The sequence below is a fragment of the Salvia miltiorrhiza genome, chromosome 7, assembly GCF_028751815.1.
Source record: "Salvia miltiorrhiza cultivar Shanhuang (shh) chromosome 7, IMPLAD_Smil_shh, whole genome shotgun sequence".
In the NCBI taxonomy this organism is placed as follows: domain Eukaryota; kingdom Viridiplantae; phylum Streptophyta; class Magnoliopsida; order Lamiales; family Lamiaceae; genus Salvia; species Salvia miltiorrhiza.
This window is the reverse complement of record NC_080393.1, coordinates 5,495,779-5,519,120: the sequence shown is the minus strand read 5'-3', so window position 1 is coordinate 5,519,120 and position 23,342 is coordinate 5,495,779. Positions and strand designations below refer to the sequence as shown.

Sequence of the window (23,342 nt, the reverse complement as noted above, 5' to 3'; positions counted from 1 at the left end):
GTGTTAATTGTTGACATACTAAGTTTCTCATATTTATATAAAATTACCGCTGCGATATTTCCTCTTTAAATTCTAGTATTATTATTTGGTTATTTTTATTTTTTTATATATTTATTAAGTAATTTGATAAAATAATATATAATCTAATCGTATATTTTTAATTTATTTCTATTTTTTTTTCTATTTTCTTCTCAACTTACAAATAAAAGGCCCCGAATAAATATAAAGGCTGTAGAGATCAAAGACGGCAACAATATAATTTTCATAAACGGAGCTAATCAGACAATTTTTTTCCGAAATAAGAATTGGATGCGAATTGAATAGCTGGGCCCCTTAATTAGTTACAATGGCCCAATCATGTTAAGAGAAGTCAGCCCAATTAGTTCAGTTCAATGGGCCTATCGGCTCTGCTCACATCGACCTATCAAATGTGAAAATTCAAATTTGTGTTTAGAGAAATATTATCTGCAAGAAAAAAAGCTTTATTTTGTTTTAAGTGTAAAATCTTAATGGCGATCAAGAAAAAAATGATAGTTTTTATCAAATATAAAGGAAATTAAAAAAATAAAATCTAATTTTCAACCTAAGTTACAATTCTTTTTAATACGTTCTCAAATCCTTTATATATAAAGAGTGAATTAACGCAGATAAATTGAACATGATGCATGTTATTGTAATGTAGAATCGAAGACCATGATTTTTATATAAAACATTAAATTAAAAATCATTACCAAGAAAACAAAATAATAGCACAAAAGTTCATCAAGAACTTAAGTTAATTAAGGGTGGTGGCACTAAGGCAACCAAGTAAGAACTTAAGTTTTTTGACCTGGGGGAGGGAGAGCGATGGGATTTGAACCCTAGACCGGACAGAAGTTCGCACCGATTGGTAAATCAAGTATATGGAGTATTTCGTCCCCTTTGGGATGGCCTAGTGGTTGGGGTGGTTGCCTGTTGTCCAAGAGGTCACAGGTTCGAATACTTTCGGCCACAATAATCACTAGGTGGGGTGTGTGTGGTTTGTATTATTTATAATGTAATTTCATCAAAAAAAAGTATATGGAGTATTTCTTATCACTTAAGGCAGCTAAATTAAGTTAAAGCTCACTTAGATGACTTTACTCTTAATTGTTGGTTAGTAAATCACAACATCCATATGATTAGCTTAGCACTAACTAATAATATGATATTTAAATAAAGTATTGTTAAAGAAGGTAATGGTTTTTTTTTTAAGAATTATAAGAAGTATCAATAATATCAATAATATGATATTTAAATACAAAGTAATAATATAACGCGGCAAATTTAATATTTTCGAGAGCGCACATTTTGATTTGTTTTTTAATTTGGATGGATATTCCCACCAAAATATGGATTAGATCCAAAAACAATTTAATAATTACAAGTAATGGTCAGAAATAAACATGAGATTATCTCACCCAATATTTCGTGAATAAAATTAACAGAGTCAAACGAAGTAAATTAAGCTCTAATTTCTCAAAAAAAAGTAAAATTGAAGGACTAATTTCTCAAAATTTGATTTGTCTTCTACTCGTCAAAATTCAAACTCCAAACACTGGAAAGGAATAAGCATAAAGTAGAAGGGTGTGATTGTAAATATGTTAAAGTAGAAAGACTTAAGTTGGACCCAAAAACTTACCAGCATATAAAAGGATTCGAAAAGAAAGTTGAAATTCCTCTTGCTTGGTCACTTTCTCTCTCTACATTTGGAATCTCTCTCTCTCTCCACAGCCCACCCTTTTTAGCTCTCCTCAACTCCTCCCGCTTCCGAACCCTAATTTTACCTGCAGCTTCTTCAGATCTTCTTCGCTCCAATCGTTTGTGCGAGCCATAAGCAAGCGAAGATGTCAGGCGCTGCGCTCGACATGACTCTCGACGATCTAATCAAGAACAACAAGAAGTCTGGCGCCGCCCGAGGCAGAGGCCGTGCCGCCGGTCCTGGCCCCGCGCGCCGCCCGACCAACCGTTTCGCGAATCGCGTGACTCCCTATTCCGCTCCCCAGGTCAGATCGCCTTCCCGATTTTAGTTTTCTCTTGAGTTAATTGTTCAATTTGTTGTTTTATTTTTCTTCGCCGACCTAATTATGATGTCTGTGGTTGGCGGCTGTTGCAAGTGGCTGACTTGATAGGATTTAATTATTGGATAGTTTTTTGGGCATGAGTAGCTTGTTATTTTGGGCATTCTTTTCTTATGTTTATACTTAAGAGTGGTGCTATAATAATTGACTGATAAAATCATGGATGTGGTGTAGGCTCCGGAGACGGCTTGGGGCCATGACATGTTCCCAGCTGGCGGTCGATCTTCCAGTATAGAGACGGGGACGAAGTTGTATATTTCCAATTTAGACTATGGGGTGTCGAATGAGGATATTAAGGTGTTTCTCTCATGGCCCGTTCTTTTTAAATGCCTTCTCTGCATATGTATCTTGATCAACTTTAAATATAAGATATTTTCTCATTTGATCTTTCCATGGTGGCGGGGTGGAATATTTATTGAAGATCTCTTAGCTTTAACCAACTCCTTTGGCTTGTTTCTTGCATCTTGCGGTAGTTTATAGATAGTTGGCAATGATAATGACAAAATGCACAAAATTGGTTCGAGTCATTATCTAATATATTTTATTTTGTTTTATGTGTAGAGAGAGGTGATCTGGTGTGTAATTAGTGATAGCAAACTGCATGATGATGGTAATAGAATTGTTAGTCATGAGGTTACTCAGTTAGGCATTTTAGATGAACACGTCAACACGGTGGAACTTGACATGATTGAGATACTGATGAAGGCATCCACAATTGTTTCTGAGTTGTATGTACTGTCGAAAGTTTCTTTACATTTGAACTCACAAGGAAATTTATTCAATGGTAGGAGTTGTTTTCGGAGGTTGGCGACCTGAAAAGATACGTCGTACACTACGATAGGAGTGGGCGATCGAAGGTAGCTAAGTTTTACCACTTCTTGCTTGTTCTGTAGTTTGTGTCTTTTTGTGGTTTAGGAATAATGCTTTTATACAGGGTACTGCTGAAGTAGTCTTCTCAAGACGACAAGATGCTATGGCTGCTATCAAGAGGTATAACAATGTTCAGCTTGATGGGAAACCAATGAAGCTAGAACTTGTTGGAACAAACATTACAACACCTGGTGCTGGTGCTGGAGGTTTTCCTTCTGCTGGTGCTTTTGTCGATTCAAATGTAGCTCCTCGAAGGTGTGTATCCTATTTCTGACTAGATACATGTTTTAGTAATTTTTTTCGTTTTCAGGTTACTTTCTTTAGTAAGGGTCTTATTTGCTCCTTTGAGCTTCTTGTGCAATAATCGATGCATCGTTTTGATTCTGTGGCATTTACATGAAGTAAATGAGGAACTCTGTTACAGCTGTTGCTAGTGAAATGCATTGTGTTTATTTGTTTTCCCATAAGTTGATATATTTTTTAAGGCTATATGTAAATTTTCCTCTTTGTAAGCTCTCTGAATTGCCATTTTGTAAGTCAGCATTTTGAGATCAAATATAAATTTCAGAATCAATAGGGTGTTTTTTCACTGTTTTAGTTGTTTCCAGTCTTTGTAGCTCTTGGAAATTGGATGAAGAAACCCATTCTGTAACTTGGACTAGCGTCAATCTTTTCTTGAGAATCAGTGTTATTTCTTTTGTTGCAATTGCTAGAATGAACTGAAAAGGAACGAGTTGAGACAACATTTGATGTGTTCAGTTATGTTTGAAAAATGACTTTATTAAGTTGCTGTTTTCTTTTAATAGGGTTTTAGGTATTCAGTTATCTTATGTAAGGTCTTGCTGCCTGCACCAGCATACTAAGAACTAATAGTAAGTGACGCTTCTGAAAATAAGGAAATAAAGCTTAGTCACGGATGTAGATAAGTTTCAGGAACTTTTGAAAATGTTGAATGAGCAAACTAGTCTGTTTGAAACTGGATATAGTTCCAGTACCTTTCTCTTATTCTGCATCAGCTTAGAAAGTAACCTTTGGAAATGAAAGATTGTAATTAATGAATAATACTCCATTATAAACTTAGTTGATTCTTTATCTAAAATTCTTGATATTTCCATATACAGCGGGCAAGGGAGAGGTGGTTTTGGTAGGCCACGAGGTGGAAGGGGTCGTGGATTTGGCAGAGGTCGTGGGCAGGGAAGTGGACAGGGAAGGGGCCGTGGTGAGAAGGTATCTGCCGAAGATCTTGATGCTGATCTAGAGAAGTACCATGCAGATGCAATGCAGACAAACTAATTGATCTTTTGGCATAATTGCTGGATTTACTTGCACCTGCCTGTTTGATACCCAAAGTTCAATGAAGTCTGTATGTCAACCTACATTAGCACTTTTAAAGAAGGCAGAGATCTCTAGTAGGGGCTGTGAGGGAACTTGTTTTATTTTACTGACTGTATCTTTTACCTGGATAAAGAGATACGTGTGTAATTCGCTTTTATATATCTCCTCGTAACTTAAAAGGAAAACAGCATGGACACCTTGCTGTTGTTCTCTACTGCTGCTCGTAGCATTGACCAGGACTTGTGGTGGAGGCTCAACCACATGCCTAGTAGTTGTACCATGAAGGAATCAGAGGTCATGGTGGAGCAGTTATCTTTACATTCCTCCTCTTGTGTTCAGGCTCCGGTGCTTCCATTGTCACTGTGTTTAGAGGTGTATGAGTTTGTGGGTTAAGATATCTGTGGTGCGCTTTCTGTTGGTTAATATGAATTTAGCATGGGTTTCATTTCAAGGAAATATGAATTTGTTGGTAATGATGTTTGTTAGAGAGGCGGTATCTGAAGTCTTTGTTGCTGCTCTCTTCTGGTAGAAGCAGGTGGATCCTGTTAAGGGTATGCAACTATTGCACAATATTGCTGCTGTCTTACCTTTTTATGGCGAATGCCAACAGGGAGCATAATCTCTATATATGAAGAACTGATGCTGCAAAATGAGATTTTGTTAACCCGACGTCCTGGCATTGCTTGTTGAAATTATTGATTGAAGTCTATAGGTTTCTTGATGCGCCATTAAAGAGGGTTTTGTTTATAGGCCAGTGTGATGCCGCAGGATGTTATTGTTTTTTTTTTTTTTTTTTTTTTTTTTTTTAGAGGGGGAATTAGCTGGTTCTTTTTGGGGGTGATTAAATATCCAATTTACAGGTATTGACTCCATTTTGAGTGAATCGTACCGATACATTCAACTATTTGTAGTTACGCCAGTTATAAAACGTCCAACGCGCTAACATCCATGAACTTAGAAATATAAATATTTAAAGTCGATGTTTCACGAAATCAACAGACGTCGTTTGCCTTCCGTTAGGGTAAGTTTGTTAATTTTGATGATGTCATTGCCCCACAGTTTAAATATTAGGATTAAGTATCAAATAATGCATGAGCTTTGATGCACTTCACAGTTCTAATCCAGATATTTAAGAAACTTTTCAACAATATCTATATCTTGCAAATATACTTTGCAAAATCATGTTAAAATTATAAGTTACACCAATAAGTACTCATGTTCTGAACAAAACGGCAACGGGAAAGTTGAAGCCTCAATACTATAATTGTAACTGCACAATCAATGCAAAACTCGCTGGAAAGATATTATTTATTTCTGGCACAAATCAAATCAAAGAGTCGATTAATCTATAATAATTACGCGTCAACTTGGTAGAGTTTGAATAAGATGCTCAACTGTTACACTACATATTGCACAACATACAATGCTATTTATACTCCTACCTTCTCCATATTCCCCATGTAAATTTCACGACTTGGCCACTAGGTATCTTGATCTATGATGGTTTCGATTTTGTCAGTCTTTCCCAGGTAGAGAACAACAATAGCAACACAGAATATAGGATAGCTCTTACACAAGAACGTACGAAGTTCCAACAAGAAGAGGGCCAGTACCATGGATAAAGTAGTCGAAAGAAGAAACTGATTATGTGCCGAGGATACCTCCCAATCTGCAAACAGCCGCACAAAATATTTAGAGATAGTGCAGACTTGACCTTCCCAGTCATGAAATCATGCAAACTACTACCAATTTTGTACAGCTAATAACATGGGTTAATTGTTTGTTCTCCTTTTAATTCAACATGGGTATTGTAGCTATCATATTGAACATGTCAAATATAGTGCCTTACAGGGAAAAGAAAGTCTAATGCATCCCACGCTGCATGACGAACATCTCTTGTCGGGTACATGGGACCACCAGGAGATGTGAAGCTATATAGGCATGTTTTTAATCTTGTACTTGTTGCTACTCTTATTTCTAGGCCTGTAAAAATTTTATAAAGATGTCTGAAAATCAAAGTGTATGAGAGAGAGAGAGAGAGAGAGAGAGAGAGAGAGGATTGGACAGTACCTTGAAGAACTTTTATATGAGATAAGTAATGAAGAAGGACCGGCTCTACCTTCAACTCCTGAAGCTGGCAACAGAATGAACAATAACAAATGAGATGATGATGATGTTAACAACACAAGATTGGAAATGGGAAATTTTGGGGATGATAATGAAGACAACCCATAAGAGTGAAACAATCAGACCCCTAGTATCTTGTGATTTTATAATGTACCTGATCAGCTAGTTCACTAACAAATATGTCTGGTGGACCACCGATTAAAAAAGCATTTGGAAAATCTGGAAAATGCTTCAATAATATTGCAAGTCGGTCATCTGCAAAGTCTCCAGTATTTCTTAGAAGTACAATCAAGTTGGAAGACTGGTATCTAATTTCAAAAAGAAAATCAATAAATAGATGGATTTACCTGTGTCGTAGAAAAATAGGAATCTTGAGAGAAGAAGAAATATGTCCCTCTGAGCCTGTCAAGAAAGTTTAACAGCAGAAGTTATTTACGAGATACTATCATTCCATGGGTAAGAAGATGAGATCATGGTTTGGGACTACAAGGAATTCCATGATAACAGATAAAATCAATGGTAGACCTGTGGGGAGATCTTCTTTAATCTCTCTGGACGGAAAGCAACTTCTTCGACGAGATACTACAAACATCAAAAGCAGGAAGAGCATTAGATCACACCACTACAGTATTATGAACCCAATGACATGTAATTAATTTTCTTGGCAAAACTCTCACAATGAAGAGACTGGAAAAGCGCCTTGCATTTGTTTGAACGTCGGTCCTGCATGTACAAAGAGTTCGAACTAAGAAAATTTTGACGATAGGTTGATACATAAACAGCACACTAACTTTTTAATGCACAAATAGAAACGATACATAATATCAGCTTTCGGTAATCAACACACCCACTTTTTCTCTGCTTAAGAAGCTTATGTTGGCAATTAATTCTCATACAAGTAAAGAGAAGGTTTGTACCAGAAGACATTTTTAGCACCTTGGACTAGAGCAGATGAGTAACGGAGTACGACATCAAGATTATCAAACCTAACCTCAAACATCTGCAAATTAGAAGCATATGTATAAAGATCGGTGAATTGAAAAATAGAAATGTTCGATCAAGCTAGATTCAACAAATAATTAGGAGATATAGAGATACTTATTACTAGAAAGCGACAATGAACCACAAATATTAGGCATGGCAACTAGTAATTCAGAAAGATAAGTACCATATGAATGGACACTACCTCTATCCGAATCTATATCTGATTTTCACTCGCATATGAATGAACTTCTAAAAAATACAAAACCTCACCCTAGCCTCACTGGGGGGAACCCAACACCGGATTTCCAGAGAACTCACGCCAACACAGTACACCCCAATGCATCTAAATCTAAATAATACAAAAAGGAAAGGACAAGCAAGAAATAAATACATACCCGCTTGTAGAACAAAAGACAAAATATATTAGATGCAAATGACTGGCTCCAGAGTTGTACTATGAGATCAATTATCGAATCTCCACTCCGTGGCACGCATACAAAATAGTCAGCGAGGACGTCGTAGAAGCAGTATGCACAACCATTTCTATCTTCTGCATCGTAGACTACATCTCCCTCATCAAAAATGATATCTGATCCGATCAACAGCAAATGAAAAGCATCATTAAACACCGCACATTATAAGCATTATCAGCCAACTAGGAAAGCATATTAAACCAAAGGAATTTGTAAAGGCCCATGTATATATCATCCTCTAATACACGACGCCTGTGTTTTTGGTAAACAGTCGCCGGGCCTGGTCACGACCCTAATCCATATAACCCATAGGATAGGGAAAAATGCACTTCGAAATTATATTATAGGCATAACTGGTATACTTCTAAAAGTTCTGCAATATTCTCCACGAAGAGTAATTCAAAATTTCCCTAGATCATAAGTTCTACTCCAAATCACTCTAACCAATGCATAAAGCTATAACCGAAGCTCAATCCGTTATGTTCCCACCTTAACTCTGCAAGGTTACCTATTCACCTAAAGAGAGCTACGTAGAAAAAAAAAATACTCAGATCAATTAGAAAATAACAAATGCGAAGTCATGGATATACCTTTAGCACGATCATCTACCTCCAAAGCTATGTCCGCGAACAACTCCTGCAACAAGTTTCGGCTCTGCGATGCCGAAGCTAAAGCCTGAAGAATAAGCACCACTTAATCATGATCGATCAATATATTCGATAGAAAAAATTCACTCGGTGTGTGTGTGTGTGCGCGAGGTGTGTGTGTGTGCGCGAGTGCGCCGTTTACATACGCGTTGGAGCTTCTTCTCAATTTGGAGAGCGACGGCACCGAGATAAGCAGCAGCGCGAGGAGTCAACACCGTCGACATTCTGATCGGACTCCTCGAACACAGATTCGTCGCCGATCATATGAAAAGTTCAACTGCTATCTCTCCTTCTCTCTCTCTCTACTAATACATATAGTTCATAAACTGATACACCGACGACGAGAAGATTTATGGAATGGAAACATTTGACGCGTGAGAGTTGGAGATTATCCAGAAAATGGGGTGAGTCAGCAATGATTTAATTCATATGCGTACACCTGTAAAGATATTGGCGTGCTATTATATTTATGGCCGATTTTTAAAAAATTTAATCTAATTCTGATTTATGGTAATTAATTGTAGAATACATCAATTCATTGTAGTTGATCGAAATTAAATGATAGTGGTATTTAATTTTGACTTTTAGCGCCGGTAGCATCCCTCAACCCATATAAAACTTAACTAGTTTCTAGATACATGTGAAATGTAATCAAATTGTTAATTCAGAAATGATAATAAAGTCAGCTTGTTTTACAAATTAATTTATTAGCAATTCTAAAAGGAATGGAATGGCCAAAACATCAATTTCACGTAAAAGATTGGAATTTTCTTTTGGCTTTAAAATACAACATGTGTATAACTTGGAATCAAAGCAAAACCAATACCAATAGCATGTGCAGATGTGCTTTATAATTAGCCAAAATAAAAATCCATCTTTTATAGTTGAGTGACATATAAGTAAAAAATTAGCACATTAACCACGTTTGGTAGGTGAGCATTGCTGCTACAATTCGCATCCACACACATAAAAGTGGAAGTCGACTTTACCGACAAGGCTAATCAATCCCAAGGAAACTAAAGCCAGCATTAGCAACAACAAAAACATGCCAAATTTACAGTCAGAATATTTAAATTTAGCCTTCTCAAATAGCACAGATGGGAGACAGTGCAAACCTAACATTAGCAGATCAATCAATAGGAACAGTCGATTTCTAGGTTTGTAGTCATATTCAGACTAGATTTTCGTCCCACTTTTACGACTTCTTTCTTGAATCTTGTTAAACAATATTCTCTACAGAATACATAAAGAAATGTGTAGCATAACAGAGTTCAAGCATCCAAAACTGATTCATAGAAGGATTTGGTTTGCAGTAATCACTAAGCAGTTCAGCAAACAGAAAATGAAGGATACGCAAATCAGATCTCACCAAATAAGTAATAGTGCTCCAGTTAAGCATTTGAAGCAAGAAATCAATATCTTCTCCTGATTAATAGAAGAGACATTTATTGAAAAATACACTCACTGATCAAGTTATTTCTACATGTATAATAAAACGAAAGCCGAGAAGAACTGTACACGCACAGGAAGGGGGGGAAGTTTGCCTAATCTAATAGAATACACACCCAAAAGACTTTTTTTCTTCTTCTCTTGCAACATTCGAAATGTCAAGATGATGTAATTATAGAAAGAAGCTCACCAGCCCATCAGCGTCCTCCTAACCTTGTCGACAATTTGATTTCTTACCTGTGTACTTGACAACTGAAAGCTGCAGTTTTCGTCTAGAAGGAATCTATATACCTCCCATTCACGTTCTGCAGCTGAATGCCTTCCAATTTCCGCCTATCAAGCCAGACACAGTTCTTGTTGATATCATATTAAACATCTTGCTTGTACAGCAAATATATAGACAGAAATGCATCTATACTCCTATAGAAACATTTAACTATCTACTTTTAGATCAACTTGATGTATGTAATAGTTACCAATACCATCCATCCTAGACAAAGTGTTAACAAAACATTCAGCAATATTAGCACTTACCAAAAACACGCAGATTCCAAGACTCTTTAGGGCAGAAGTAACATCATAGAAAACTCTTGGCCTTCCCCTTCCAGATAATTCTGTTGGATTAGCAACCAAAAGCTCGACGTCTGGCCCTCGATTTGTGATAAGAACACGCAGCGGGTGAAGCATTTCCAGCTTTAACCGAGAGCTGATCGCCTCTTGCTTTTCTGGATCCACTATCTTTTTCCCATCTTTATGCTGAATAAATAGGTCTAGTTCCCGGTGACTTTTATTTACAGGCAAAAAACGGCCATATGCTACCTATGAAAGTACCAAGAAGTGTCAGAAAATAAAACCTTAAAACACATTTTGTATGCAGCGCAGATGTCTGAATAACTAGCTATAATAGCTCATGGCACAAACCAAATGAGGAAATACAATTAGAGTGATCATAACATCATTTTTAGGCTGATAGTATTATTCTGCCAGTGCAAGTCCAGTTTTACTAAAAAAAATTACTAATTTAACTCCTAAGCTATCTAGCAGACGAAATTGAAAGACGATTGTGTCAACAATTGGAAACAAATTGATCAGTACACAGGACAGGTAGGAACCTGGATGCTGTAATCTTTCAATGTCCGCATGATATCATAAAGAAGGCCTTTGTGATCTACACAGTTAATCTGAAGTAAAGTGTGAGCAGGGCTCAGAGAATTGTCAGTATTTATGCTAGCCTTTTTCAACTCCTTGATATCCAAGCTCAGAGCCTGTGAACGAGATTCATTGTCGGATAGTGTGAATCTGAACAATTCTTCAGCAACAAGTGGAGACAGAGAAGAAACACACTGAAGGTTATCATACTGAGACCCTGCTAACTGAAGTTCACAACTAATACAAGATTCACCAAGAACAGTGTACAACCGCTCACATAATACGTCTTGCCTCTCTTTTGTATGTAAGAGCCCCCTGAACACTCACAGAAAAATACAACTGTGATTACTATCAACAGAAGACCCAATAGAATAACAATGATAAAAAACTAAGAAGCACATATGTTTATGGCAGAGGCATTATCAGTTGAAGTAGTACCAAATGTAGAAGAGACAACAGTGTTAAAACAGTAGAAACCATAGAGCAATTCAGAATGTAAGTGTAAAAAATATTTTGAACTTCGATATTCCTGCAATACCTAGATTTTGGCTCTGTAGAGAGAATTCAAGGGAATCAAATCCAAAGGACTTGTTTACATGGATTTATTAAACTTTATGTCGCATTTTCATTCTTTAGTATGTTTCGAATGAAATAAGCTAGCATCTAAAACAGGATGTACAAACTACAAAATATGAAGGCAACATAAGTGGTAGCATTATTAACTTTTTTTCTAATAAGTTTGAGCTTGCAAAATCAGACCCCTCACAACTTTCAAAAGAATAAACATCAACAAACAAACAAGTTAAAAAGATAAAAATAGATTACAGTTCATATAGTAATAAATGAAATAGCACCAGAGAGACTTAGCTTTAATTTGTTAACTAAGGAGAATTCTTAACATCAATATTATATTGTATGGCTATGAAGTTTCCTTATTGTGACTAGAAGCCATACCACACATGTATTATTTCAAATACAGATGCACCAAGGACAAAGAAAACCAATTGAAGTTCAGAAGATAAATAGATAACAGAACAGAAGAAGGGGGTCAAATCTAGGTATTCAACAATTGAAATTCCAATGAACCAGGAAAGAAATTAGAACATAATCTTCTTTTCAAAATTGACTATATTAAAATGCATAGCCACGGTGTTTTGTAATTTAGTTGAAAGGTTTGAAATTTAGGGTACTATATTACTAATAGATGATTTTACCCTCACATATGGTGAATGACTTACACCATTGTTCAAGTGGCAGAATAGTTCTACAAATAAATGAAACATAATGTGAGCATTCAAGAAGAGATAAGTGGGACTATAAACTACAATCTAATAAATCATACATTTTCTTACACAAAATCTTAAACCTTACAAGTTATCTGTTATGAAGAAGAGGTCAACAACACATCCATCTGGAGTTGTAGACACTTTCACTCTCTGAATTGTATGATTGAGCTCATCAAGAACACGAGTAACATCTAAGAAAATATCGCAAGTTTCATTATTCCAATATAAAAAGTTAAACTTAACAACATAATTAGAAGTGGAAATTCTTTATACCATTTAGCAATCCCTTCCGGTCAAGGCTACAAAACTTCAGCAAGTAAATGGGAGAAGAGGAACTGCGTGGCAATGGCTGGTACAAGTGGAATGATGGTACCAGGGGAGGGCAAATGGATAAAAGGCGCTCTTTCAAATTGCCCCACCTCACAACATGTGATCTGGAATGAGGAATCACCCATAATATTATGTAGCACCATATGCCATCAGTGGAAACATCTAGAGACCGCAACATGAGTAAATCAGTAACTAACCTCTAAAAATCAGTACAAATTCAGTTGCCTCAAGAATTCAGGAGCAAAGAAAAAAAATTAAGATGACGGAATCTAATTCCTTGGAAGAAAAACATGATTGGAAAGAAAGGGCGTAACCAGTAAACATAATTACTTCCTCAAGTGTTAAAATTACTACCCAAACATAATATAATTCCAAGATAATTAACATAAAGTCAAAATACGTGCAGCATTGAAGAAACAAGCTTCAGCCATCATGAAAACAAATTTCAGAATCTATTAAAATGCCTCCCATCTCAAGAACCATTCCGAGTCACATTCTACCGAACTGCAAAAATCAGTAAATTAGGCGGAAAGTTTTTAGCTTCGCATATTTCAGACGACAGTTTACACAGCAAAACCTTAGAAGTGCAAAAACCTTCATAATTCGGATGATATAGTATAGTTTAGCAGCATGATAAACCAAATGCATATTATTACTAAGGATCGAACATGACAACGAAGCATATTAGTCGCGGAAACGATATCCAGTTAGGTCAACGCATGTACCCATACTAAAACATGCCAAAGCAAATCGAAAAGGAAGGAAACAGATGAAATTGACCTCCTCTAGTCATATAGAGGTCGAATTCGAGAATAGCATGGCAAATGTCACAGCTCAAGCCAGTCTTGTCAGGACAATTCACCGTGATTACGTATGGCTCGTCGGCTTTCTTCCCCTTTTCGATCAATACGACGTCATCGCTGGTCATCCCCATCTCGCCTCGGCCCATGAAACAGGTTTTTCCAGAAATGGCGACCAAAAACCCCACTTCAGTGAAAGAGACCTCTCGAACAAGGTCTTAATCAAGAGAGAGAGAGAGAGAGAGAGCTGGTGGTTATGGTGGTTACAGACTCACAAGTGGCGGGAGAGGGATAGAGAGTCCTCTTCTGGAGTTTTCTTCCACTACCTTTTCTTTTCTTTTTGCTCTTTATAGAGATCATCAATGTTTTCTATAAAAAAAAAAAAAAAAAAAAAAAAAAAAAACATCAAGGTGCTTTCCTCATAAAATAAAATTGGGATCTGTAAAAATAAAAATAAATTAAGAGGCGAATAATGCATATTGCATAAGCTTGTTTGTTGGACTTGTTAACAAAGTGAGAGACAATAAGGTACTTTTTAGTTAATTACTTGCCAAATGAAAGTTCTAAATCATATTACAAATTATATTAACTTATTGTTGGATGAGTTTATGTCCATTATCCATTTTTGGCACGACCATATATATTATTCATAAAGTAGTGATAAGAAGTTCAAATTTTACATTATGGAGGGATGCCCCTCTTGATATAAATGATCACAAATTATCTTGTTAGTCCATGCTATGTAGAAGGCATGAGAATAATTTAATATATTCAATCAACCAAACAATTCATTATTCATTTGTGTAAGATATCACATACTCTACCTTTTAAAAAAAGCGTATCATTCTTTCAAAAAAAAAAGCATATCATACTTAGATATATTCAAAAAGACCTCATTGTTCACACAACACAACAACAACAACAGACAACTAACCAATCACTAACTACTAATCACGTGGTGAGTGCACACTACAAACTCATTACGGCTGATCAATTTTTTAACAAAAATTTCATTTGGCAAAAGACGAAGCCACGATGTTTCATGAAAATGGATTCTGGGCTCAAGCTACACAAGGGTATGAAGAAGAGAAAATGGGTTATAGATCTATTCTTTTACACAAAAAATTGTGTGAGATAACTTCACATATCAAAAGCCATAGTACAGCCTCAATTGCTCGGTGGCTCCCGGCCGAGATAGTTTTCCGAGTCTCGGACAAGTCTCCGGCACTCTTGAAGTGTACGAGTAAGAAGCAGATAAACAATAGGAACCTGAATCGAAATTAATATCGTCAAACCAACAATGCCCATTCTGTTACAAGTGTTGCATACTTCACTCATGGCATCATAAACCGAGAGTAGTTACAAGAATTTGAAATGAGGGCATAAGAGAAACTCAGGGAAATACTTTTTTCTTCTTCTGAAATACAGAAAACCAATCCAATGGATATTATCCATCCAACGCAATCCAGAAAATAAATTCCACACAGAAAAACGGATCAAAAATCACAGCTTCTTCTAGATAAAGATATTATAGCCAGCACCATAGTCCCACAAACTATTAACATTCTCTTGAGCAAAGCAAAGAGCTTGTATCATACTCCACTGCTACTCTAGAAGCATTTAATTTGCACGGCTTTTGAAGACATCGAGACCCATCTCAGTTGGGTCAGTTGCTTGCAGCTCAATCTGGATCCCGTCCAGCTCCCTCTTGAACCTGTCCTTCGAGCTTGCATAGATCATCTTGCTCCTAACTTTTGCAGTGTCGGGACACCTTATAGGCACAGAGAATACATACAAGACACAGTCACAAAAAGGCCATGTAAATAGACCTTCAAATGGAGATTCTTATGCTCAACAGAAAAGTAAATTACCAGGCGATGAAGAATATCCTGCTCTTTGGGACATTCTCTTCGGTGAAATAGTCAAAGTCATAAATTGCATATCTGCACTCATCGGCAGGAAGGCATGCAGTAAAGTCATCATAAGTTTCAACCGGTTCTCCAAGCTTCTCCACGATAACCTGCTTCTCTTCAATCTTGAAAACAATGAAACGGTGTGTTCGCTTAGTTTTCAACTCCATGAACTTCAGCTTGCACTCGTCGTGCACAGCAATTCCTGAAGCTGAATTGGCCTGTAAGCACAAAGGAAGTGAGATATTTGAAACAGTTAGAACATTGATATTTAGAGGGTTGCAAAACCCTTATCAGTGTTTACTCATCTCAATCAATATCATGGATCTCTGTGAGAGTGAGGGTGGAGCTTGCTGCAATGCTCTCCTTGAAATAACTTTCAAGAAATTATGTGTTTACAAACAATAGTGAGGATATATGTTAGAACATGAAACTACTGGAAGCATTAGGTCTCAATCAAAGCCAAAATCCACCGTGCAGACTTGCCAAGATGTAGTCATTTTAATTGACTTTTTCCATATGAAAAGAACAGAACAAACAGAGTAATTAAAATTAAAATATAGCGGAGGGTGAGGAATATTAACACACACACACACAGATGGGTGGAGTGACGGAGGAAGATCATTCCAAATTATCTATGCAAGAGAGGAAGGAAGGAAAAATCGTTTATGAAGAGAAGATACATTAGTTGATAAACTCAGGTCTGGTCCAACATATGTTTGAATGCCGTGTGAAAATGTTGCTTATAGAAAGAGATGAAATATTAGCTATAATTAGCTATATATATATTTTCTCCTATTCAGAGTTTCAGACTACATAGTAAAATAACTTTTATAACCAGGCCACTATGGAGAACTGGAGAACTTGAAGGCTAATACAACTAGTTCAATCAAGAGAACCCCAAAAGCGTTGTCAACACGAGTAATAGTTACAATGATAAGTTAAAAGAAATAAGGTGGGAAACACGTATGTGTTTACTACTATTGTTGTTATGCACCATCGATTATCAAACACCGTACAGAATAAATAGCAATTACCAAAGGATCCCTGATCTGAGGACATCACATATGTCATATAGGATCCGAAAGAGCTCAAACATGAACTTAAGGAGTTCGCGGATAATATCATAAAGATTTAAATATGCTAGGTAAAGGTGGCGAGAATTGTAGGAAAAAGTCCACGTTTGTTACTTTGCAAAATTAGCTATAATTCAGCTCAACGACTCACCAATAATCATTGTCAAAATACAAATTATCAACTTAAATAACAACTAACTTAACCATATCACAAATACATAAATATAATTCCCCCCCAAATAAATAAAGGCACGACCATTATTCATTAGCCACAAATAACCAAATCTCAGCGATCATCAAACAGCCAATCAGCTAGAAAAAAATAAATTAAACGCAAAATATGTCACAGTTTTACGATCTAATATGCTACCATTACCCGTAAGCCAATATAAGATTGGCGCAAAAAGATATCTAACAAAAGCAAAGTTAAAACCAAATCATATAATGTAACACCAAATCAGATCTAAGGATCCAGACGAGAAAAACGGGGGAAAAGAATAGGAAAAATAAAAACCAAATCAAAATTCAGCTGCCAGCTGAACTACAGTTCTGAAATTCGACATCCCCATCCTTAAAAATCGGAACTAAACACCGAAAATCATTGAGATCGCACCCGCAAAACAGACAAAAAAAAGTACATTAAAAGGATATTATTGTAAAAGGATGGAAGCAGATAAATCATTACCATGGTAGCGAGGGATGATCGGAGAAGATCGAGAGATTTTGAGGCGAAATTTAGAGAGAGAAATTCTAGGGCTGCGAAAAAAAAGGAGTCGATGGAGATGAGAGAGATGAGACCAGAAATGACTATGTTCACAGACAACAAAATTCCACAGAAAAGAAAATAAATTATTATTTGCTTTTTGGTGAGCGGAATAATGTGAATTGTCGAGACTACCCTTCATACGCGTCGTTCAATCTAATCTAGTCGCGTTCGATAATTAAAAGTTGGATTTAAATTTCAAATTATAGTAATTAAAGTATTAATTTCCAATCTTTTCAAATTAAAGTAAATAAAAACTTTTTCTTGAGAGGAAAGTAAAAAAAAAAACTTGTGTTATTAGTTCTTACTTATCATAATTATAATTATAATTATAATTTTTTTAAATTATAAAGCCGAACTGACGAATTACCCTTCAACATAACACGAGTAGTTGATTGGAAATGATGATTTTGTTCCTACATTCGTAGAGTTGAAATTACTATAATACCTCTAGTTTAGAAGTGCTTATAAATAGAATAGAAATAAAATTCATTGTAAAAGCAGGCAATGTTTTAATACTAACGAAACTGTAGCAATTTCACTCTTACGCAATTCAAATCTACAAGTTTTTGTTCTTCGACTCAATTATTTTCTCCTTCTTTTTTTCTACATTTTTGGTTTTCATTTATGCTTTAGCTTATTATCATACTTACAACCCAATTGCAAATTTATTCATATGCTTTTCAATGTTATTGGTGGACTAATTATCGTTTTATGATTTAGTTTATTGCTTAGGTTAATTGAGATTATTATCGTTGATTTTATGTAATTAAATTAGGATTAATTGCATATAATATCACGAACTTTGCCCAAAATTCATTTTTCCCACAATCTTTAAATTTTTCATTTTTTATCAAATATTTTGATATTTGTTCAATTTCCCCACGATTTTTTTCCCGGTGACTTGAAAAATGGCATAGCAGTGACATGGATTTAATTTTACACATAACACTGACGTGAAATATATATGAATTTTAAATTACAATATAATAATAATAATAATAATAATAATAATAATAATAATAATAATAATAATAATAATAATAATAATAATAATAATAATAATAAAACCCTAATTTCTTTTAATTTATCATTTCTTTCAGGAAAAAGGAAATCAAATATTGCTTTTGGCGTTAGAAAAAAACGATTGCTTTCCTTTCCACCGCCTCTGTCGAAGGGTTCTTCTCCAGACCAAAATTCGATTGATGGCGCCGATTGTTTCCAGCCTTCGTGTTTCCAGTCTTCCAGAGTGCGCCGATTGCTGGCGCCGGTGCTTCGCCCATTGGTGGCGCTGATTGATGGTCGGTGCTTCGCCGGCCAATATGCTGATTGCTGGCCGATTGAAGAAGAAGAAGAGGGACGCTGTTTTTTTTTTGGTTTGTTTGTTTGATATGGACGATGCTTTTAATTTAAAAACTAGGGTTTTAATGTTTACACTGAACACAACGTTTCATTTACTGGAATGGCGTGTGCCGGCGAACCACATCAGCGCTACGTCGATTCCGATTTGAGGGGGAAAAATCGTGGGGAAATTGAACAAATGTCAAAGTATTTGATAAAAAATGGAATTTTAAAAAATCATGGAAAAAATGAATTTCGAGCAAAGTTCGTGATATTATATGCAATTAATCCATTAAATTACTATTTTCTAATAAATTATTTTATTTTCACTATAGTTAACTGAATGAGAAGTATCACACACAACATGTATTTAAAATTTATTATTTTTTATGTCTAACACTAATAAATAAGTACCTTGTTTAGTTTTTCTTAGGAGCTACAATTTGAGTTGACTTACTACGTTAGTATTAATAATACGGGGGGTTAATTGCCGGAAAAACCATATACTTTTTCAAAATTTGGTTTTTTCCCATGACAAAAAAAACCTGAACAGAAATCCATAAATTGAACAACTTATTGCATATTTCCCCCGCGTCCGTTTTCCGGCGATCTCCGATGGAGGTCCGATCCAACGTGGCTGCCACCTAACCATAATTTTCCACCTCACCCTAACACCTAATGTTCCACCTCACCTCAACCCAAAACCCTCACAGCAGCCCTAAGCATCGAAAATTCTCCAACTTCTTGCCACGGCCTCGGCGAATTTGAGGATGTGCTTGGTGATCCCGCAGGTGAGGCCGCGGAAGAGGGTCTCCGGAATGGTGGGGTGGGCCGGGAAGACGGAATCCAAGAGATTCCGCTCGGCCGGAAACTGGTCCTTGGCGAAGGTGGTGAATTCGGATGAGATCGGAGGTGATGTTGGCGTCGTCGGCGGTGTATTCCTCCAGCAGCACCTTCAATTCCCCCTCCAAATACGACATGGTGCGCTGCACCACGCTGCCGGCGCGGTTGATCGTGTAGGCGTACTTGTAATCGGATGCCAAATTGGCCAGCGAATTCGACAACGACGTCACGCGATCCACGGCGTCCAGGAACCACGCCGCGTCTTCCTCTCTCAGGCGCCTCCATTTCACGTGGCTCTCCATCGAATCGTAGCCGTCCATTTTCTCCTCCACGAGCATCAGGAATTTCTCCATGACGATGGGCGCGGCGTCGCCGCCCGACTCCAGCGACGAGATGTAGCGGTCAAAAAATCATGAAACGACGTCGTTTAATTGCCGGCGATGACACGCTGGAATTCCGATTGCCACCTCGGATTCAATTTCGCCGGAAAACGGACGCGGGGGAAATATGCAATAAGTTGTTCAATTTATGGATTTATGTTCAGGTTTTTTTTGTCATGGGAAAAAACCAAATTTTGAAAAAGTATATGGTTTTTCCGGCAATTAACCCTAATACGGGTGACTTTTCAGGTGTAACTAGTAAATTCATTCGTGCGATGCACGATGAACATCGAAATTAATTGACATATTTAAATAAATAAATATTAATATTAAATAGAACTAAAATGTAAATAAATGCAAAATATATTTCAATAAATAAATAAAAATTTCATATACTTAACATAAATAAAAAAATTGTAAAAGTAATAGAGAGAGTATATTTTAAATTTTGAAATTTTCATAATTTATTTGTTTTAATTTCATTTTTGATGATTATTATACCATATTTTAGAAAAAAAAAATTAATAAAAGAGAAGAGAGAAAAAAAATTGGTGGAAGAAAAGAGAGGGAAAAAAAGGAGGAAAGAAATGGAGGAAAAAACTACTCTTTTATATATTGTATAGATTATTGTTTCTTTAGTTTCAATTTGTTAAGTTGTATTGGAGATTTGGTTAAATCAAATCAAATATTCCTTCTGTAGTTTGAAATTGGCAAATTTGTTTGTTAGATGTATTTTTATGGACAACACTATTATTGTCTCATAGCAGCGGCTAATTAATTTGATATTAGATAAGAAAATTCAAACCTAACCCACCCCAAAAAATAAATCTAACCGAACCCTTCGGTTTGATTGGGTTGAAATCTTCAAATCACAGTTTCTATTTGATTTCAGGTTGAACCGAAAAAAATCAGGTTTCAATTTGAACCAAAACTAATTTTCTAATACAGTACATATTTATGATTGGGATAATGGTTTGTAAATTACCAAACTTTGGCCAAAGTCTAATTTTGCACACCACAAAAAGTTTATGTCGATAAATTACTTTAATTTAATTGTGATCAAAATTGGTTTATCTCCAAATTAACAATGATGTGACCACATGTGCCTAAAATTCGACAACTATAACAGCATTAATTTGAGGTAAATTGATTTCGATTTAATTTTCTTTTAGCAAAATCAGCTTTAGTTTGAAGGAAACATTTTTGGTTTTATCTATTATTATCATTTGGCGACTCCTAAAAACATTTAAAAAAATAAATAAATTAGAGAACAAAAGGGCCAAAAGAATATTCAAATCTATATATAGGCTTAAAGATAAGTTAGGGATTAACCGATAGACAAAGCCTTCACAATTAACTCCCAAATACATAAAAAGGAGCATACGAAAACATAATAGTAATTGAAATCAATGGTTAATGAGTTTAAGGCCTTTCTTTCCTCGGGGCCGAGGCAGCCCCAACCGGCGCTCTTTGTCGAAAGATTTATTACAATAATGAAAATGACGTTGTTTTCATTAAAATTATGTTATTTACGCCATTTTTTTATTAAGTCTTCTTTGATTTTGACCTAATATGATCTTATTGTAAAAACTGAAAGTTCATGTATTGTTATTCAAATTTTAAAGATTATGTGACAAACCAAAATTCACCCATACTTAGTAGTTTTAGCAATAATTAACCCTTTAAGAAGTTAGGGTTGATTACTAAATAATTTACTAAGTTTGACTGAATTTTTATTGTTTAGAAGTATCTTTATATATATAAAAAGCAAAGTAAATGTAATTTAATTCAATTAGAAGGATATAATTGGAAATTGAGTAAAAAATTTATAAATCAATTTAGCAAAAAATCGCTAATTTCATTTCCAACAAAACCGCATGTTCCTCTAAAAAAAACCGCATCATTATTTTTTTCTTTCTTAATGATATAACTAACTCTTTTTATAAATCACAAAATTTTGTAAATCAATTGGAAGTGATTATTATTTTTATTTAATTAAAATACAAGTTTTTTTTAATCAAATTGTGTTTTTAGGGCCACCATTTTTTTAATAACAAAATTGATTATTATATCTAAATAAACTCAACAAATTTAATATTAGCAATACTAATATAATTGACTGTTTTAAAAAATAATGTTAAATAATTAAACTTTTATTTTTATGATGATCAAAAAGATGACGTGAATACCACAATTGATTAAGATCCAACAGAGAATAAGTATTTAGATGTTGTTTAGTGTGAAATTAAGTAGAAAAACTGATAATAAAGAGTACTATATATTTTAGTTTTGTACCGGGAAATCCCTAAAGCAAAAATTATAAGAATTTAATTTTTATTTGCAAAGGTTTAAAATTGAGGTAGAATATGCAAAATAAGTATAAATTCAATATTTATTTTACAATGGACCATTTTAATGCACCACTGATTTGTTCAGAATTATTTTTATTAAATAAAATATTTTAATTTTTCTAATGCATGTGTTTTAAATCAGAATAATTATTTTGATGTGTATTAAAACAAGTTTCAATATTTTGTGATTATTGATATTAAAAAACCACAAAATCTTGGGTACACCTGGGTGTACCGTACAGCCGGGTCGACCCGTATTTATAATAGTATTATTTATATGGGTTGGGTCAGGATATGGATTCAAATCAGGGTATGGGTCAAAATTTTAGTGAAGGTATAACCCGGTTGTACGGTACACCCGGGTGTACCCAAGATCACCTCTTAAAAAACTATCTAGATTTATCTCACTAATTTTTTTGAATCTATATATGTTTGTATATTCTTATTTGTTATTATTATAAATTTATAAATATTAATTAAAAAATTAAAGAAAGCTATATATTTTTAGTGGACGTTAAATCGAGTAACTGTTGTATACTTTTGGTGGACGAACGTAGTATAGTTTTATATAAATTACATGCTTATATTAGAAAATTGGATCACTTTGCAGAGACTAATTTTGTATCAAATTTTAATTTTATTAATTTAAATTAGTAATAATAAAATATACGCGCATCATACACAAATTTAAACTATAATCACTGCGGGAGGTACACTAGTTTTATAAATTATCAGAGTGGTGGAAAGTCATTTCAATTCGTGTTATTTGGAACTTATGGATTTATTGATACGAGTTGGAGTTCAAAAATATGTAGAATTATTGTGAGGACTTAATCAAGATGATTAAAATTAGATTCTATAAGTTTTGAACTTCAAATTTACATGACAGTATCACTTGCTTTATTTTGAAAGATTGAATTTATAATCCATCACTTCGTCTTGGTTGTAATGATTTTTGTTGTTGGTTTTGTTTTCAATGAACTTTGTATAATTATTTGTGAATTGCATCTTTCGTGTGTGATTGAATTTATAATCCAAATAAATTTGCCAATCAAGAAATGATGTAACTTTTTTTTAACATACTGGCATAAAATCGGAAGAGTGCTTAAATGTAGAGTGAAAACAAAAA

The 23,342-nt window shown here is 35.0% G+C and overlaps 4 protein-coding genes across 5 annotated transcripts; 1 reads left to right on the top strand and 3 right to left on the bottom strand.

Moving 5' to 3' along the window:
• The first annotated feature begins 1,669 nt into the window (after positions 1 to 1,669).
• LOC130991891 (THO complex subunit 4A) lies at positions 1,670 to 4,518 on the top strand. The gene is made up of 5 exons (XM_057916339.1): positions 1,670 to 2,024; positions 2,274 to 2,396; positions 2,888 to 2,956; positions 3,034 to 3,224; positions 4,091 to 4,518. The coding sequence occupies exons 1-5, from the start codon at positions 1,866 to 1,868 to the stop codon at positions 4,260 to 4,262; spliced, it is 714 nt and encodes a 237-aa protein (XP_057772322.1). The 5' UTR covers positions 1,670 to 1,865; the 3' UTR covers positions 4,263 to 4,518.
• Positions 4,519 to 5,594: 1,076 nt separating this feature from the next.
• On the bottom strand, positions 5,595 to 9,993 carry LOC130991866 (uncharacterized). Of its 2 annotated transcripts, XM_057916286.1 has the most exons (12): positions 9,905 to 9,993; positions 8,682 to 8,974; positions 8,479 to 8,563; positions 7,811 to 8,004; positions 7,349 to 7,431; positions 7,109 to 7,154; positions 6,957 to 7,013; positions 6,779 to 6,833; positions 6,586 to 6,686; positions 6,375 to 6,438; positions 6,154 to 6,287; positions 5,595 to 5,973 (listed from the first exon to the last, which is right to left on the bottom strand). In XM_057916286.1, exons 2-12 carry the CDS (start codon positions 8,757 to 8,759, stop codon positions 5,800 to 5,802), a joined length of 1,071 nt encoding a protein of 356 aa, XP_057772269.1. In that variant the 5' UTR covers positions 8,760 to 8,974; positions 9,905 to 9,993; the 3' UTR covers positions 5,595 to 5,799. The 2 variants fall into 2 exon arrangements, with proteins under 2 accessions (XP_057772269.1, XP_057772270.1); XM_057916287.1 differs by lacking the exon at positions 9,905 to 9,993 and having other exon boundaries at positions 8,682 to 9,436.
• Positions 9,934 to 13,896, bottom strand: LOC130991849 (ACT domain-containing protein ACR9). The gene is made up of 6 exons (XM_057916264.1): positions 13,530 to 13,896; positions 12,693 to 12,911; positions 12,505 to 12,610; positions 11,097 to 11,448; positions 10,519 to 10,803; positions 9,934 to 10,317 (listed from the first exon to the last, which is right to left on the bottom strand). The coding sequence occupies exons 1-6, from the start codon at positions 13,696 to 13,698 to the stop codon at positions 10,171 to 10,173; spliced, it is 1,278 nt and encodes a 425-aa protein (XP_057772247.1). The 5' UTR covers positions 13,699 to 13,896; the 3' UTR covers positions 9,934 to 10,170.
• A 1,036-nt stretch (positions 13,897 to 14,932) lies between these two features.
• LOC130991923 (actin-depolymerizing factor 1-like) lies at positions 14,933 to 17,442 on the bottom strand. The gene is made up of 3 exons (XM_057916378.1): positions 17,221 to 17,442; positions 15,421 to 15,680; positions 14,933 to 15,320 (listed from the first exon to the last, which is right to left on the bottom strand). The coding sequence occupies exons 1-3, from the start codon at positions 17,221 to 17,223 to the stop codon at positions 15,170 to 15,172; spliced, it is 414 nt and encodes a 137-aa protein (XP_057772361.1). The 5' UTR covers positions 17,224 to 17,442; the 3' UTR covers positions 14,933 to 15,169.
• Positions 17,443 to 23,342: the final 5,900 nt, after the last annotated feature.